The 14,347-nt window shown below is 36.2% G+C and overlaps 2 protein-coding genes across 2 annotated transcripts; one reads left to right on the forward strand and one right to left on the reverse strand.

Annotated features, from left to right (window-relative positions):
- Nucleotides 1-510: 510 nt before the first annotated feature.
- Nucleotides 511-936, reverse strand: LOC147942365 (uncharacterized). The gene has a single exon (XM_087456028.1). The coding sequence runs from the start codon at nt 934-936 to the stop codon at nt 511-513; it is 426 nt and encodes a 141-aa protein (XP_087312154.1).
- Nucleotides 937-4,971: 4,035 nt separating this feature from the next.
- On the forward strand, nt 4,972-7,897 carry LOC104790595 (cytochrome P450 85A2). Its single transcript, XM_010516370.2, has 9 exons — nt 4,972-5,286; nt 5,367-5,691; nt 6,088-6,237; nt 6,325-6,570; nt 6,658-6,744; nt 6,832-6,910; nt 7,222-7,328; nt 7,425-7,549; nt 7,642-7,897. Exons 1-9 carry the CDS (start codon nt 5,096-5,098, stop codon nt 7,727-7,729), a joined length of 1,398 nt encoding a protein of 465 aa, XP_010514672.2. The 5' UTR covers nt 4,972-5,095; the 3' UTR covers nt 7,730-7,897.
- The last annotated feature ends 6,450 nt before the right edge of the window (nt 7,898-14,347 follow it).

Here is a 14,347-nt window from a genome sequence, read left to right on the forward strand (position 1 = left end):
CAGCTATCGTAAAGAAAAATATTATACCAATTCCACTATAACAAAGTTTCCACCTAATAACAATCCATGTTTTCCGCCTCATTGTAAACCAAAAATCTAAAATGAAAGTTATAGTAGTTAAACTCATGAATTACACTGAGTTTAAGTTGATACTTTGATTGGTAGTACGTTAGAGTAAAAATGTGGAAATACACAAGTTGAAGAGAAAAAAAATAGAAAATGCGAAAGTGGCACAAATATTTTCACTTCACATGAAAATGTTTTCAATTTTTGTTCCAACATAATTACTTAATTAGGTTGAAATTGTTTTTTTTTTTAATTTATTTGATTTTTTTTTCTTCAGATAGAAACCGAATGTAAGAGTTTGCAACAGAATAGAAACAAAAACAAAAACAGAAAGAAACAACAATTATAACGCCTCGTCCCTCACTTGATCATGAAGCCAAGAAGGCCCTCCAAGCGAAAGGTAAGACTCCTGTGACACTTGAAGCAATCGCCATTGCTACCTTGTTAGCAATAGTCGCAACCAGATAGCATCTCCACGTTGGACAAAGCCGCATAGATTTCGCTCAAGACCAGATGAAACCGTGGCCAACCTGTGGGATTATTTATAGCCTCAATGACCATAGAGCTATCCATTACAAACTCTACTTTAGGTATCTGCAAAATCAAGACCGCTTCTATTGCCCACAAAAAGGTTCGTAACGCCGCAAGGAACCGTGAGTTCGAGGCCGTAATTGCAGCTCTAGCATGATATAGTATCTGACCTTGATGATCTCGCACGATCCAAGAACCACTCGACAATCTGGAGCTTTTGCTCCATGAGGAACCAATATTACACTTGACAAAACCCATTGGAGGCTTACACCATTTGACCTCCAATTTACCTTGTTTTGCATATCTAGTAGGTTCTGCATAGGAAGGAAGGTAATGCATGTACCGCATGCATTTATTTGTTTAAACTCTACCAATGATTCAATTATTATTTTTATTTTTTTGAAAACAATGATTCAATTATTAATTTATTATTATTATTACTACTTTTGACATCCCTCTATCAGTTCATATATACCAGCAGACACCTATTGGTAAAAGGAAAAAAAGATTCCCAATATTTCTTAAACGTCATGCATGGTTTGATGACGTATACACAGCATGTTTATGCAAATATGTGTACACATTTTGATGATTCAAGGCGGACCAAAATTCAAACTTGCAGTTAGAACAGAGGCAGGATTGTTGTAAAACCAATGTGCTACCTCCTTGCTATATATATATATATATATATATATATATATATATATATATATATACCAATATTCACGTGACAAAGCTCATTTTCAAAATAAAAAAAATGACTAATCAGAACTAAAAAATGGCCGGAAAATTTATAAATATTAACTGGACGTAAATCTATATAAGTAGTTGAGATAATCTCGATTGAATCAATCTTTGTTTTAATATCTTCTTATATCGATAATACTTCATCGATATTGTGCACGACGACGATAACTCACTGTGCTAGTGTTAATTAATATAATATAGGTGTAACCAGTTAATTAAAAGTGATTGGTTATATATCACACATCACATTTCCATATATAGGTTTAATTTCTCAAAACTTCTTATTTTATTCACATGCAGGAATGACAGTGGCGTGTGTGTCTCTTAGCGAGTTAATGTAAAAATTCTACTATATGATATAAATATAAATATATTTTGTAAGAACATACACGTGAAGTTCTTGTAAGTTCTTTTAAGGAATAAATTGAACAAACAAGTTTTAAAGATGATTTTAGGTATTTTTTTTCTTTCTTATAATGCTTTTGGCTTAAATGTACTTTTTGTTTGGGTGGTGGTGCCCATGTGCCCATCCTCATCTCTTTCACAAGTACTCTTCTCTTCCTCCATTTCTTCCTTTCCTTTTCTTCTCATTTTATCAAAAATATTTTTTATTACTAATGGATAATTTAATTAATTTTATTTTGATTTTATTTTAATAAAACATTACTTTTGTGCTACCATCATTTTACTTAATAATAACCCTACTACACTGTAGTATCGTAAACATACCCTTTAGGCTTTTAATCTAATCGATTATTGGATACCAAAATCTTTAAAGTGTAGAGATAAAGTTTTTAATACAGAATTTGAGAGTATATTTATTTGAATATACAAAATATTACAGTTTGATTCTAAAGTTCTTATGCAAATACAGATATTGGAGTCGGTTCATAAGATATATATATAACTTATAAAATATGACTATAATTCAAATGTCAAGTTAAATAACAAATATCTATTTTTAAATTTGAGTTTTACCAAGAAATCAGGTTAGGAAAAAATAAAATTACTTTGATATAACCAAGACTCCCTAATATACTTTAACATGATTTGTCATTCTCTTTGAGTAAAATTCATTAAAAAAATTGATTAGCATCTAAGAGAATATTATTTTGGCTAATATTTAAATAAATGAGTACGGATAGAAAATTTTACCACAAATATTTGTTTATAAAAAGAATGATCATCTTCGTTGATTAATTTTATAATATGAATTAGTACTACATATCCGTGCAAAAACATTGTAATATAGTATATAGTTTTGATTGTATATATATATATATAATTGATACCATGCAAAACCATTGTAATATATATATAGTTTTAATTGTATATATAATTGATACCATATATTAATTGGTTATCATTTAAAGTTACCGTGGTATACAAACCGAAGGTACATAATACCCATATCTTTTTATCATCCCAATTATATCGAAATCATTAATGTGTTTATTTATAACAAAACCCATAAAGATGCAACCATAAAGTTATAAACTTTAATTTGACCTGAAAAGAAGAATCTTCCCTCACCCACTACCAAACAAGCATTCATGTTTGAGATCTTGAAGAATGAGTTGGTGGTTTAAGTTATACTCTGTCTACATCCCTTTTCCTTAATCATAAACAAAACTGTCGTAATTTTTAATTATTACCTTTTATAAATTCATTTAAAAAGTTCTAAAACCGCTGCGGTTTCGTAAATGACCTCTTTTGAATCTTATAACGTATTTGAAAACATAATTAGATAACAAAACTGACGCAAAAATAGCAAACTTACGATTTCAAAATTAAAAAACATGAACAAATGGTATATCTTTTACTCCTTTAATTTTTGGAGATTTTGGACTCAAAACTTAAGTGGGTGCAAAATATTTCCAGAATGTTCAAGCCATTGAACCCCTTATCTCAAGTATTCAGTGAATGCATTCTTAACAATTTTGCCACTCTATAAATTTCTTTGAAATAACCCCTTAATCCCTTATCATCAAAACTAAGATACAATTAAAATATATATAAGAGAAACCAAGCAGATAATATTTCCAAATAAACAAGTCACTTTTCCTATTTAATTTAAAACTAATAAACTTAGCATAAATTCTTCGTAATTTTGAAAAATGCCCTTAAACCAAACTAATATGTATGTTAGTTATATATACTTGTACCACCAACTCATTCTTCGGGTTTCAAAACATTGATATGAATTGATAAGAAAAAGGTACAGTATTATGTATTTAATAATTTAAATTTCCACATAATAGTGTACCTTTTTCTTATCAATTCATATCAATGTTTTGAAATCCGACCCGGATTGTGAACCGGACTAGCTCCCATGTTACCAGGCCATAGGATTAATCGGGTTCGACCACGAGTCAACTAAGTAAAATATGTCTAATGCATTTATATAAAATAAATATTTTTAAAAATATTGAAAAAAGAATATTATGTTTAACAAAGTATGAATTTTAATAATAATAATAAATGATTAAAACTTTAAAATTCAAAATGTTTAACAAAGTATCATGTGTGTTGCCGTCTAAGTTATAAAAGAATAAAAAGTTTTTAAAATAATTAAAATTGTGAATCCTTATATATTTTTTTCAAAAATCAAGTAGATTTTTTAAACCGCTAACCAGCCGGTTCACCGGGTCGTGGGTTAATAGCGGGTTTTTTTTGGGTTTTATCGATTTTATTACTATCGGTTATTAGCACTATATCCGAACCGATAAAGTCTCCGAGTCACGGGTTAATCGGTCAGACCGGCCGGTCCGGTCCGGGCGTGCAAACATTGATTCATATTAAAGATATTTTTGAAATATACAATTGCCGTCAGTTTTGGCATATGTTCTCTTGGACCATAATTAACAGTTGTTACGTATCATAATGAAATTAGAAATAGGCATCCAATCAGTTTGACCACATCTAGTTATGGTTTAATAAGAAAAAAAAAAGTTGAAACGATTCTTTGCTATGTTAATATTTAATGTTCTTAAGTAAGTGGCTATGAAAAAATTATCAGGTTTAAATATTAGAAATTTTATAGTATATAATCATATCCTGAAATTTTAATATACTAGTGTATATTTATTGTTGGGTTTTAGTGCATATATATGTGTATATATATATATATATATAATTTTCATTACTGTAATTTATTTCAGTATTTCTTATTTTTAAAAAGAAATCTGATTCTTATATTTAAAAGAAAGACACTAAGCTTAATTAACTTAACAATTACTGAAGTTGACTATTTCAAAATAAAAACAATAATAAGTATTTGTAAATAAATTTATCATAATTAATAACATGATTATTATTTGAAAATTATTCATAAAGTTATACAAATAAGAACTCATTAGAGAACATGAGATGTCTACATGTGTTCTAAGTTCTATAACACAGTTAACATAAAATAAATTCAAATATGAATTATTTACTTTATTACTTAGACTAAAAATTATAAAAGCAGTTTCCATAATTTGCTTATGTTGTTCTCAAAACAGTAATGTATACGGTCATTGAAATCTTTGACCAAATTAAAGACTAACCGAGCTGGTTAAAAATTAAAAACCTGTCAGCTCTCTTTCTCTTTCATAAGCATGTTTGCACCTTTAGGTTCCTATATAAACAATGTCGCACACACCCATTTAGTCCCAAACCAAAGACTCTTAACCATCTCTCTCTCCTTCTCTTTCTCTGTTTTGAAAACAGAGCACCAAAGAAAAAGAAAAACATAGGGAAAAAAAAAAAAATGAGCATCATGATGATGATTTTGGGTCTTCTTGTGATCATTGTTTGCATCTGTTCTGTTCTTCTCCGATGGAACCAAATGCGATATTCCAAGAAAGGACTTCCTCCTGGTACCATGGGCTGGCCAATTTTTGGTGAAACCACTGAGTTTCTCAAACAAGGCCCAGATTTCATGAAAAACCAAAGACTAAGGTATAAAAAAGTTTCATTAATTTTTTTTAAACAAAATAAATCGAAGAGTTCTGAGCCGAGACCCGTAACATTTCTTTCAGATATGGTAGTTTCTTCAAATCTCACATTCTTGGTTGCCCTACAATAGTCTCAATGGACGCAGAGCTAAACAGATACATTCTAATGAATGAATCAAAAGGACTAGTCGCTGGTTATCCACAATCTATGCTCGATATCCTTGGGACATGCAACATAGCCGCGGTTCATGGCCCGAGCCACCGGCTCATGAGAGGGTCGTTGCTCTCTCTAATAAGCCCGGCTATGATGAAAGACCATCTCTTGCCTAAGATTGATGATTTCATGAGAAACTATCTTTGTGGTTGGGATGACCTCGAGACGGTTGATATCCAAGAAAAGACCAAACATGTACGTTTTTTAAGCTTCTTCTCTCTCTCTCTCTCTCTCTCTCTCTCTCTTTCTTTGTTTTTATTTTATTTTAGACATTGAATCTGAATCTCGTGTCTATTATATCCTTTTATTGGGGATTTAATGTTTTTAATATGTCAGAGCATTTTATTACTTTTGATAAAAGAATTTTAATTACTATCATTCTTTTGTTAGTCATCCCTTTAACAAATAATGTTGGTCTTAACATTTTTCCTCACATATTAAAAAATAATATAGTATATGTGTATATTTGAGTATTTTCATATGCCTCTATTTACTAATTTTTTATATTACATTTTTGTGTAAGGTTAATTACGTATGTATCATTCTTAAAGATAATTTTTTATGTCTGACTCAAGTTTTTGTATTGTGCAGATGGCATTTTTATCATCGTTGTTACAAATAGCTGAGACTTTGAAAAAACCGGAGGTTGAAGAATATCGAACAGAGTTTTTCAAGCTTGTTGTAGGAACACTATCGGTACCGATCGATCTCCCGGGAACGAATTACCGTTGCGGAATCCAAGTAAAGTACTCGAATACTACCGACATCAAGAAAACAAAAATGCCCAAAAAGTGGAAATAATCTGACATTTTTCTGGTTGCTTTTCAGGCAAGAAACAACATAGATAGGTTATTGACAGAGGTTATGCAAAAACGAAGAGAGTCTGGAGAGACTTTCACAGATATGTTGGGTTACTTGATGAAGAAGGAAGATAACCGATACTTGTTAACTGATAAGGAGATAAGAGATCAAGTGGTAACGATCTTGTATTCGGGTTATGAGACTGTCTCTACAACCTCCATGATGGCTCTTAAGTATCTCCATGATCACCCAAAAGCTCTTGATGAACTCAGGGTATGTTCTTAAGCAATAATCTCTGAACCGGTTTCATTGATCTGGTCCGGTTATTGACTTTTTTTTTTTTGGTTATGGATTTTGCAGAGAGAACATTTGGCTATAAGAGAGAGAAAACGACCTGACGAACCGCTCATTCTCGACGATATTAAATCGATGAAATTCACACGAGCTGTGAGTATTTTCGTACACAAATTAAATTATTTATATTCATTTGTTTCTTGATTTTGACATTGTGTTTGGACCATTTTTGTTTAATAGGTCATCTTTGAGACATCAAGATTGGCAACGATTGTTAACGGTGTCCTGAGGAAAACTACTCATGACTTGGAACTCAACGGTAAGAAATTATTTTCATTTTGATTGTTATATTTGTAAGGAATTTTTATTATTATTACTAGTTTTTTTTAATATACTTCAAAAGAGAAAAATAAATTTGGCATGTGGACCTTACATTACATCAATTATTTACAAAAATATACCAACCAATCCAGCGAAGCAATCATCTCCCCGTGACCCTCTATGGTTTTATTTCAATTATTTTGACAGAGGAGAAGATCATTAACCCTTTTTAGTTTTAACTTTGCAATCATAATGAGACCAATCATTTTAATCTATATTAATAGTTGTTGTGTTTTTATATAATTACAGGTTATTTAATCCCAAAAGGTTGGAGAATTTATGTATACACTAGAGAGATTAACTATGATACATCTCTGTATGAAGATCCAATGATCTTTAACCCATGGAGATGGATGGTTAGTGTTTTGTATTTTTTTTTTCTCTTTTTTATGTGCCATTGTGTTTTGTTGTTTGAAACCTTTGTGGCTCACAAAGAGGGTTTCTTTATGCAGGAAAAGAGTTTAGAATCAAAGAGCTATTTTTTACTCTTTGGAGGTGGAGCAAGACTTTGCCCTGGCAAAGAACTTGGAATCTCTGAAGTCTCAAGCTTTCTTCACTACTTTGTTACAAAATACAGGTATGTTCTTTATTAGGCTTAGATCATATTTTGATATTGTTCTTGTGATTAATGATTTTGAGGTCTCTAATGTTTTTTTTGGTTTTGTGAAGATGGGAGGAGAAAGGAGGAGAGAAACTAATGGTCTTTCCAAGAGTTTCTGCACCAAAAGGATACCATCTTAAGTGCTCGCCTTACTGACTAGTTTTGTCCTAATATTGAAATATGTGTATATAAATTAAAGGTCTTTTTGTTAGGGTTAATTAACCTATTTGATATATTAATTCTCTCAAGATCTTAGTGGATAATGTACAAAGAGAGAGGAAAATGGAATATAGAAAATATAAAATATTTGAAATGTTGAGCTCAGTCTCTTGTCTTGTAAATTTGTAACCCACAATTCTTGCATTTCATAATTATTGTCTTCGATCGTTTGTAGTTTTGAATAATGACCATCTTTGTTCCAAATACAACATATGTTTTTTCTGATGTTCAGAAAGTGTTCCCAGACATTGTGAATGATATTCACTTTTTTTTTTTTTAAATGGTATATTCTCCTGCATCTTGTTTGAATATGAACAATATGGAGATGGTAAAAGTAAGAAAGATGGTACATTTAAGTTTTAACAAGGAAATAAGTAATTTAGTCAAATCATTCAGTGATATGATTTGGACAAACACAATATTGGGCCGGCTGATTTCTAAGTTCATGGGCCTCACTGAGTTCATTATGGGCTATTCTAATTATTGACGAAATGTGAACACGTGACGTGAGTATTTTTGTTTCAGAAGCGATCCAGATTATTTGCCGAATGTCTCTTTTTATACCCAAATTATTCTATCATATATATTTGCAACCTAAATTGTCTAAAGATTCAAATTTGCAACATGAATCATATGAATTTTAGTCGATTCCATCTCATAACATTGTATTGTCGTAATGTCGTTCATATTTGTTATGTTTTCATTAGGTTTCCAATTATGTTAGATGATTTTTTTTGGCAAAGCTGCTTCTCACTTACACAATTATTGAGACAGTTTTACTATCTAAATTTTCCAGCATCAGCGTTGGTCGGGGATCCTTCCATCTGCTCCTTTCTTTTTTAGTTTTTCTTGGTTTAGCTTCCTTTTTCTAATCTTTTTTTTCAGTTTTTTAATCTTTTGCTCTCTTTTACAATTTTTTTTGAAATCTCCAAATATGGTTAGCTGTTCAATCAACGATTGGAGTCGTTTTCTGGAAAACCTCACCACTCTCTATAAGTACCCAACCCCCATGACCTCCGATCGAAAGTCTGGTTTCACCTGAAATCTTCACCTTCGCTTTGTTGACGGTAAGAGATCTTCTCTTTGTACCATTAGCTGCGCCTTGGCAAGGGGAGAAGTCGATGGCGCATGACGAGGGTTTCTTCAAGGCCACAGTCTTCAATATTTTTTGGACCTTCGCTTCAGCCAAACATCATCGCCAGAGCTTGGTAGGACCAAACATGTTCCTTCTGGAGATGTATCATTCAATGCAAATCTCGTCAATCTCTCCGATAAGCCGCCACACTTTCAACTTCAGAGGGTCACCAATTGAAAACTGTAGTTTTCCTTTGTTGGACCTAAAATTTGACAATGGCCCATTAACAGATGTTCAACCTCAGCTCATCTTGCTTAACACCATGTCAAATTCCTTTTCTTCTTTGCCAAGCCTTAGCTTATATATAAATATAGTTTGTGGTTATACTCTCCTAGGTAGAAGACTCCTCTCGAGATTTAAACCGACTAGATTGCTAGGTTTGTGCACTCATTCTATTAGAACCCTAGTATATGCTCTTCATGTGGAAATCATTTCTGCTCTTATCTCCTTAAAGTCTCTTGGCATTTTTGTCCCTGAATTCATATTGCCAACAGTTTGATTATGGCTTTAGAAGACCCTTAATCAACAATCACTCCTTGCCGATACTAGCTAGCAACTTCAACCACCATTTATAGACCATCACTTCTATATACAGTGTTGAAACGACCCAACCTTTTTTTTCCTATTTAATATAATAATTCTCTAGTGATCCCGTACTCAGTAACACCCTAACCACATTCAAACCATCGATGGAAATAACCAAACATTAAACTAATGAATTAAATAACTAATAATGAATAAATCAAATAACATAAACAATGTAGTAATAGAACAATGAACCAACAATCTAAACAACCGTTCTAGACCACCACATTCCATTCTAGCAACCTATCAGCAGCATCGAACAAAACAACCGAGCCTCTAGAACATCCTCCTCTATATCACCTTGATTCACCAATCACACTTTGGCTTTACCTGCAACACAACACAAATGACATGCGTGAGTATTATCATAAATATTCTGTGAGGCGATACTCCCATCTACTGGGCAATACACACAAGCGAAAACACAAGCACAAACAATACACAAAGGAAAACAAGCAAACCAAACAACTCTCAACAGGCGCGTCGACTCAGTGCACTTGTGTCGACCGATCCAACATCCGTGCGTCGACCATTGCAACATCCTTACGTCAACCGACACACACCTTGCGTCGATTGATGCAACATTCTTGCGTCGATCGATGCAACATCCTTGTGTCGACCGATGCAACATTCTTGCGTCGATCGATGCAACATCCTTGTGTCGACCGATGCAATTCATCCAAATCCCTAAATACATTGACCGATGAACTCCTTTCATCGACCGATGCAAATCCTCGCATCGTCGTCAAATTCCTAACTGCGTCAACCGATGCAACTCCTTGCATGGATCGATACAATCGCGCGATGCATCGCCGCTCACGATCTCCCCCGTCTTCCCTTGACTCCATGATGCCGAAACCGACTCCAAACGCCACAAAAGATCACAACAAACACTCACAAACGAACACATAAGCAAACAACACTCAAAAACACACAATCAAATATCTAATCGCTTATATTAGCCATGGTCACACACTCACCTTTGAGAATAAAGAAAACTGATTATAAAACCACGAAAATAGCCTTTTAGCATGCTCCTCTCACATTCTCAGTCTTATATCTCCACTCCTACAGACAGATCTCTCAAAAACAGGCAAGGAACTTCACCAAAATTCACAGAAAATACTCTCTAGAACTATTAAAGCTATAGAGACGAAAAGTGACTGAAATCCAACAAGGACGTTGAGTTTTGACTTAAATACCCGATACTTAAGGTTCCCAAAACCCTAAACGCATCAACCCGTGCGTTTCACTTGAGCCGTCCCGTAAAAACAGACTTTGCATTGACCGATGCACAAACTGCGTCATTGATGCACATCCCAAACCTGAATTTTGGTTCACAGACGCTACAATTCTCTCCCAGCAATATAGATTTGTCCTTGAATCTCGAACAAGAATCAGGCAAAGACTCCCGTGCAACCGTCTCCACGGCCCACACCTCCTCCTCTAATAGACTCACCTTTCAGGGATTATTTGCTTTCGACTTTTGTACTTTCCTTACTCATAGGTCTTAACCTTGAGTTTTTATTGGCTCCTCATCAGGCCTTAGCCTGCTTGCCATAATATTGGCTCCTCCTAGGACCTCAGCCCGCATGCCATAATATATAAGGAAAGTCCAATATTCGTCTCTTGGGTTGCCACCCTACATCGCGCCCCCGGATCGTCATCCAAAATCTAACAGCCATACTCTCAAGCCGCAAAGTCTTATAATATAACAGCCATACTCGCACAGTTCCGACAGTCACTTCCCGGAAAGTCACCCATCCTGAGACTACTCCAACTTAAGCACGCTTAACTCTGGAGTTCTCTCAGGACCTTTGACCAAAAAGATAAGTGCACTTTGGTGATATAGGTGGCCAAATCAATTCTTTTAAACCTCTCCGCAAGTCTCTGAAACCAAGGTGTCACAATTCACCCCCACTAACAATCGCAACGTCCTCGTTGCGCCCCAAGACCGTCACCCCCGATAGTGTGAGCCCACTTGACTCCACACGTGTCTGGATTCGGCTCAAATACCACTTGTAACGCCCTGACCGCAACCTCTCAGTGGGCCCCATGTCCAATCCCAGTCCATGGGCCCACCTTCCTTAATGGGCCTCACGTCCTCTCACTATGCCCGTGAGCCCACCCATATCCGACGTCGGGTTTGCTACGTCCGGGAGGCTTTAAAGACTTGTTACCGTCCCTACAAATCACCACATGATCTTTCCCTGTATTTTGTCCTCATTCGTACAGTTCCGATAGTCACTTCCCGAAATGTCACCCATCTTGAGACTGCTCCAGCTTAAGCATGTTTAACTCTGGAGTTCTCTCATGACCTTTGACTGAAAAGATAAGTGCACTTTGATGATATAGGTGGCCAAATCAATTCTTTTAAATCTCTCCACAAATCCCTGAAACCAAAGTGTAACACTACCAACCACATATTCCCTCACTGGAACAACTCATGACCAGACAAGATTTTTTAAAGTACCACAAGGGCCACCTCTAAGGTCAACAAATTTCCTACACAAGACCACCAAAAAGGCCAAACAAATGTCTAACCATGTCGCCACCAGGACCAAAAAATTGTCGTAACAAGGGCCGCCACCAAAGCCAACATCCCAAAGGACCGTCACGAAGACCACACATCCCAAACGACCATTACAAAGACCACACATCCTGAATGACCGTCACAATGACTACACGTCCTGAAGGACCATCACGAATACAATACATTCCGAAGGACCGTCATGAAGACCATACATCCCGAAGGACTGTCAAAAAGACCACACATCCCGAGGGATCGTCACAAAGACCACAAAATTGGCTAAACGCCCCGCCTCAAACAACGTCTTGAAAGACCGCCACACACAGGCCACACAATGACTCATCAGTCTGCCAAGGCTCACACAATCCCCACTAAGGCTCACAACCAGTATAAATTGACAAATTCTAACTCACATAAAACTTTCCATTTTTAGAATTTTCCACTTTTGGAATCTTTCCACTTTTGGAAACTTTCTACTTTTAGAAACTTCCACTTCAGGAAACTTCCCACTTTTAGCACAAGCTTCACGGAATCACGTATCCCGAACACTACCTCATCTTGGTACTTAGTCTTACAACCAACCACCTATCAAGAGAGATGGACTGGAATACTCCATTCCCCTCCAGCCACAGACTACACTGCACCAACACCTACCACAACAACTGAGACTAAGACTAGGCAAGTTCAAGCCTCGACCTGGTTCTTAAACAACTTCTTGAACCTTGCCTTCATACTTACGTCTGCTCCTCAACACCATCACAGTCTCATAGGACACTCATCAGACGAACCTTCTTCTTCCGAAGTTCCTTGGCTCTCTTCTCGATAACCATCACTCGTCTTGCCTCCAAGGTCATGTTGGGCTGGAGATCCTTAGAAATCTTAGACAATAACTGATCATCCTCGCGAAGACACTTCCACAACATCGACACAAGGAAGACCTTGAACTCCAGCCTATATGATATGGTCCCATCCGCTCAACCACTCGAAACGGATCCATGTACCTCAGACTCAACTTAGTCTCTAAGAATGACCTGCATCATGGTCATCTTGAGGTACACTCTGTCATCCACCTGAAACTCAAGATTCCACCTCCTCTTATCGGCATAATTCCTCTGCTGATCCTGAGCTTCCTTCATGTTCAGCTTCAGAACCCGAATCTTCTCCGAGGTCTCTTGAACAAAAATCTCACCATATATGCTCTTCTCCCCACCTAAATCCAACATAACAGGGTACGACATCACCTCCTGGACGACGTCTCATAAGGAGTTATCCCGATACTACCAAGCTAAGATGATACGCCCAATGGCAACCCCAATCTAGCACGCACATTCTCAACAAATCCTCCAAAGTCTGGATTGTCCTCTCCGACGACCCATTAGTCTGAGGATGATAGGCTTTACTGATATGCACCTTAGTGCCCATCTCTGCGTGAAATGCCTTCCAAAACACCGAAGTGAACTTGGAATCTCTATCAAACACGATGCTCGCCGGCACCCCGTGCAATCTGACTATCTACTTCACATACTTCTTAGCCGAAACTGCTGCTCCATCGGTCTTCTTAATGGTAAGAAAATATGCCAACTTAGTCAACCGGTCCACAACGACCCAAATCGCATCTAAAGTCTGAGACACTGCATTACTACCACGAATTCCATCATGATCATGTCCCACTTCCACTCAATAATAGGCAAACTCTACAACAAGCTACCCGTAACCTGATGTTGAGCCTTCACTACATGGCAGACATCTCACTTCACGACCCACCTAGCTATATCCTTCTTCATCCCGACCCAATGATAGTACCGTTTGAGGCCAAGATACATCTTAGGTGCTCTTGGTTGAATGCAGAACATGCTCGTATGAGCCTTCCTCATAATCTCCTGCCTCAACTCCTCATCCTTGTTCACACAGATCCGACTGTGCACAAGAATGGTACCATTGGCAGAGACCTGAGACTCCAAATCAACATTTCTAGAGGCATTCACCAGCCCCACATCCTTCTCCTGAGCCAACCAAACTCAAGTAAAAATATCTGCTTGATCAGCCGCTTCCTAAGCAAACTCTACGAAGCTCAGCTGATCCGCCCAATGGCCACACCAATCTAGCATGCACATCCTCAACAAATCCTTCAAGATCTGGATCGTCTTCTCTAACTACCAATACGTCTGAGGATGGTAGGCTTTAATCATATGCATCTAAGTGCCCATCTCTGCCTGAAATGCCCTCCAAAACACCAAAGTGAACTTGGAATCTCTATTAGACATGATGCTCACTGGAACTCTGTGCAATCTGACTATCTCCTTCA

This window comes from Camelina sativa, chromosome 6 (assembly GCF_030686135.1).
Source record: "Camelina sativa cultivar CO46 ecotype springtype chromosome 6, ASM3068613v1".
NCBI lineage: Eukaryota > Viridiplantae > Streptophyta > Magnoliopsida > Brassicales > Brassicaceae > Camelina > Camelina sativa.

What these genes read in the sequence shown, in the direction of transcription:
- LOC147942365 (XM_087456028.1), bottom strand. Translation starts at nt 936, where the DNA reads ATGCATTACCTTCCTTCCTATGCAGAACCTACTAGATATGCAAAACAA.
- LOC104790595 (XM_010516370.2), top strand. Translation starts at nt 5,096, where the DNA reads ATGAGCATCATGATGATGATTTTGGGTCTTCTTGTGATCATTGTTTGC. An exon ending in ATTACCGTTGCGGAATCCAA is followed by an intron (nt 6,238 to 6,324) that starts GTAAAGTACTCG and finishes GTTGCTTTTCAG; the next exon opens with GCAAGAAACAACATAGATAG. An exon ending in TCATGACTTGGAACTCAACG is followed by an intron (nt 6,911 to 7,221) that starts GTAAGAAATTAT and finishes ATATAATTACAG; the next exon opens with GTTATTTAATCCCAAAAGGT.